Source organism: Alligator sinensis, unplaced genomic scaffold (assembly GCF_000455745.1).
Source record: "Alligator sinensis unplaced genomic scaffold, ASM45574v1 scaffold128_2, whole genome shotgun sequence".
NCBI lineage: Eukaryota > Metazoa > Chordata > Crocodylia > Alligatoridae > Alligator > Alligator sinensis.
The window spans coordinates 7,041-11,170 of record NW_005843588.1 but is presented as its reverse complement, the minus strand read 5'-3'; the positions used below and the strand labels follow the sequence as shown (position 1 = coordinate 11,170).

The 4,130-nt window shown below is 65.8% G+C and overlaps 2 protein-coding genes across 5 annotated transcripts in view; both read left to right on the top strand.

Annotated features, from left to right (window-relative positions):
* The window catches only part of RABGGTA (Rab geranylgeranyltransferase subunit alpha), an 11,260-nt gene extending 9,939 nt beyond the window's left edge, over positions 1–1,321 (top strand). For all 4 annotated transcript variants that reach the window (XM_025195559.1, XM_006038978.3, XM_014527506.2 and 1 more), the window contains exons 15-17: positions 473–586; positions 728–815; positions 1,107–1,321. In XM_025195559.1, the coding sequence (XP_025051344.1) occupies positions 473–586; positions 728–815; positions 1,107–1,255 (351 nt within the window). In that variant the 3' untranslated portion in view covers positions 1,256–1,321. The remainder of the gene's footprint in view (positions 1–472; positions 587–727; positions 816–1,106) is intronic.
* A 2,208-nt stretch (positions 1,322–3,529) lies between these two features.
* TGM1 (transglutaminase 1) overlaps positions 3,530–4,130 on the top strand; it is a gene marked incomplete at its 3' end in the record, with an annotated part of 7,637 nt that continues 7,036 nt past the window's right edge. The window contains exon 1 of the mRNA XM_006038980.2: positions 3,530–3,615. Within this exon, the coding sequence (XP_006039042.2) occupies positions 3,567–3,615 (49 nt within the window). The remainder of the gene's footprint in view (positions 3,616–4,130) is intronic.

Sequence of the window (4,130 nt, the reverse complement as noted above, 5' to 3'; positions counted from 1 at the left end):
AGGGGCAGGGCTACCCATGCAGAGGGCAGAGGCACTAGAGCAGCACTTCCTAAACTCTTCCTCAGTGGGACCCCTCCCTGCAACCCCATCTGCTGATATCGTGATCCCATTTGAGGTCGTGCCCCACAGTTTGGGAATGGCTGCCTTAGAGCAAGGGGACAGAATGGGGAAAAAGGGGGCAGTGGGTGAAGCCACAAAAGTGGGCAGGGTCACTGGGTGGTGCACGAAGAAGTAGGAAGAGTTGTGAAGGAAGCAAGGGTGAGGCGGTGGTGGGGGGGGGGGCTAGGGCCGGGGGGACAGCATTGGGGCAGGGGGAAGGGGCGTGGCCTGGGGCTGGAGGGGACTACTTCAACGGAATGACGCAGAGCTGGGAGAAGGTTGGGGTCGTGGGGTGGGGCTATGCAAAGCAGTCTGGGCAGGGCGCTGGTGCTGGGGCTGGGGTTGAGCTAGCCTGTGCCCCGTACCTGCACAGGAGCTGACAGCACTGGGCCACCTGGAGCACCTACTGCTTGTCACCCACATGAACTTGGCGGGGAACCGGCTGCAGCACCTGCCACCTGCCTTGGCAGCTCTGCGCTGCCTCGAGGTGAGCCCCAAACCCAGGCGTCTGGGACCACTGTCCTCTACGTCCCCAACAACCTGCCTAAGCCCTCAACACGGGGCAATGGGACCCAGGTCTCTGGAGCTGGGGGCGGGGCCTGACTATTTCGCCCTCCCCCCAACCCAGGTGCTGGAGCTGGACGGGAACGAGATCGAGAGCCTGGACGGACTCCCCGGGCTGCCACGCCTACAGGAGCTGTCCCTGCGCCGCAACCGTATGTGCCAGGCTGGGCCAAGGCGGGGGGCAGGGCCTGTGGAGGAGGGGGCAGGGCTAGGCATGAAGGGGTGGGGCCTGTGGAGGGGGGTGGGTCTAGGGAGAAAGTTTGAAGCAGGTAGGGTGAGGGGTGGGGCAAGGAGAAAGAAGGGGCAGGGCTAAGAGGAAGAAGGGGTGGAGCTAAGGAAAGAGGTGGGGCCTGGGATGGAGGGGTGTCAGAAGGAAAGGGCGGGGCCTGGGAGAGGTGGGGCTGCTCTAGACCTGGATCTCTCCTTGACTCTGCTGCCCCCAGGTCTGCGGCGTCCCAGCGACCTGCGACCTCTGACCTTGTGCCCCTGCCTGGCCCAGCTCGACTTGGCTGACAACCCACTGACCAACCTCCCCGAGGCCCCAGCTGAGCTGGCCAACCTGTTGCCTGCTGTCCACATCACTCTCGTCTGATTAGCCAGGGCCAGGCTGGCCCCGCTCACCTGCCAGTGCGCTAATTTATTTAAATAAATGGTTCAAGCCACCCCAGTCTGGACTGAGTGATTGGTGCTCCTCACTCCTGACCCACAGCCCCAGTCCCAGGGCTCTGTGCTAGCTGTATCATGCGCTTCCTGGGCAGGGCTCAAGCATGTGAGTCCCTGGCAGGGACCCTGCATTCCTGGCTGCGGTGCCGCACATACGGGGCTGGGCAGGGCCTTGCTCTTGCCTCATTCCGAGAGTGGGAAGGATGCGGCCGAGTCATGGGGACAGGAACTAGCTCCGTTGCAACATAGCTGGGCTGCTGTCCTCAGCCTCCTGGTCCCCCTCCATCCTGACTTGCAGTCCCCAGCTCTGCTGGTGCTCCTCATTCCCAACCCACAGGCCCCTGCACTCCCAACCCCTGCCCCGCCCCCCTCACAACCCGGCTGGTGCCCCTCAGTCCCGACCTACAGCCCCCTGCTGTTCCAGTTGGGGCAGGTGAGTAATTCCTTGCTCAGCGCCACCAGGGTGGGGCTCGGAGCCTCCCTGGTTCCCCAATCCTGGGACTGGAGCAGGCAGAGCCTGTGGGACCAGTTCTGCACCTGTCCTGCCCCTGGCTGCCCTGCCCTGCAGTGCCCCTCACTCCCGACCCACAGCCTCCTGCTCCCTCCAGCCCTGCAGTGCCCCTCACCCCTGACCCACAGCCTCCTGCCCTCCAGCCCCATGATGCCCCTCACTCTCCCCCCCCCCCACCCTGCCCTGGAGCTGGCCTGTGGGACGTTGCCCAGAAATTCCTCCCTCTATCTCTGCTGGCTGCTGGCTGGGCTCGGTCTGTGCAGCTGATACTGGCTGGGATGCAGAATTCAGGGCCCCACGGTGAGGGTCAGCAGGCTGGGAGTGAGGAGCAGGGCAGGGCAGCAATTTGGTCCCATCCCAGTTCCCCTCTTACTGGCACTGGTTGTACTAGTTGGAAATGGGCCCAATCCTGAGCTCCCTAACACATCCCACTCCAAGTTCGGGGCACCCGGCCCAGATGCCTGGGGTCCCTCCCTGGCCCCTGGATGAGGATGGGGCTTGTGGGGGGAGGGAGATACCTGGGTTCCCTCCCTTGCGGGGGATGCCTGGGTTCTCTGCCACCTGAGTGGGGTCTGTGGGATTGGAGCTGGGTGGAACTGGGAGCCTGGATGCCTGGGTTTTCTCCCAGCTCTGGAAGGGCAGGGGGATCTGGTGGGACTGGAAACCCAGATACCTGGCTCCTCCCTCTGGCCCAGTGTCAGTGGTGTCCCAGCACAGGTGGCCTGTGGGGAAGCCCTGTAAGGCCGGACACACCCTGCCCTGCCCAGTCTGGCTGGGAAGAGTGTCTGAGCCCCCGAGATGCAGCTGATTCTGGGGTGGGGCTCAGCAGCTCCTAAACAGCTGCACATACCAGGGCTTGGAATTAGCCCTGAGGCAGCCAAAGTGGGGCTGAGCCGGGAGCGAGGGTGCCGCGATGGACACTTGCAATAATTCCCCCTGGGCTGGTCAGGAGACAACTGAGTCTTGGGGCGGGACACGACAGCTCTCAGGTGGCCACGAAGAACAGGCTTGGAAATGCCTCTGAGCCACCGGGATGTAGCTGAGTCTGGGGTAGAGCCTGGCTGCTCCTGAATGGCTGCAAATAACGGGTCTGGAGCCCCCTCTGAGCCAGCAGAGATGCAGCTGACTCTGGGGTGGGACACGGCAGCTCCCCAACAGCCTGGAGATCGCTCTGACCCCGGTGCCCCTCACTCCCGACCGGAAGCCCCCTGTCCCCTCCCCGGCCCCGCAGCTGGCACGTGGGCATTGCTGGGAAATTCCTCCCTGGGTGTCTGCTGGCTCCGGCCGGGCTCGCTCTGTGCAGCTGATACGGGCTGGGGCGGAGAGTTCAGAGCCCCGGGGGAGGGGGCTGCGGGTCAGGAGTGAGGGGCACCAGTTTGGCCCCATCCCAGTTCTCCGCTGCCTGGCACTGGTTGTACTGGTTGAAAATGGGCCCGATCCCGACAGCCCCGATGTGGGCGGAGCCCCCTCACACACCCCGCTTCCAACCAGGGGCACCCGGCCCGGGACAGGGGGCGAGTGGGGTGAAGGGGGCAGTGGGGCAGGGGTGTGGCCAGGTGCCCCGCCCCCCCCACCTGGCTCCGCCCCCCCGAGGTGTCTGAGCCGCGAGCGCTGCAGCCGTCCCCAGTACAGCGCTGAGCACCGACGGTAAGTGCCCGCGCCGGCCGGCCGCCTGGCTCCCCGTGCCCGGGAGGGGGGCTGCCCGGCTGGAGTCGGACGCCTGGGTCCCATGCTTGCTCTAAGCGGGGTTGGAGCGGGAGCTTCCCTCCAGCCCCGAGGTGACAGCGGGCGGCTCTGGGCTGGGGGCGGCTGTGGACCCGGATGCCTGGGTTCCTTCCCACGGGGTCGGAGCGGGGCAGGGACCCGGACACCTGGGTCCCCGGTGCCCGTCTGTCTGCCCTACCAGCCCCGGGCCGCCTGTCCCGCAGTCTCAGACACCTGGGTTGCCTCCCTGGCCCCTGGGTGGGGCAGAGGGGCACCTGGGTTGCCTCCCTGGGGAGAGCAGGGGGTGTCCCGCCTGGGTTCTCTCCCACCTTGGAGTGGGGTCTGTGGGATTGGAGCTGGGTGGGACTGGGAGCCGGGACGCCTGGGTTCTCTCCCAGCTCTGGGAGGGCAGGGGGATCTGGTGGGTCTGGGAGCCAGGTGCCTGGGTCCTTCCCTTGGCCCAGTGTCAGTGGCACAGCCTGGCCCTGCTGCCTCAGGACAGGTGGCGCATAGGGAAGCCCTGACACACTTCCATGGCCCCGCCAAGAGACCGGGCACACCCTGCCACTCAGGTGGCCACTTAGAATGG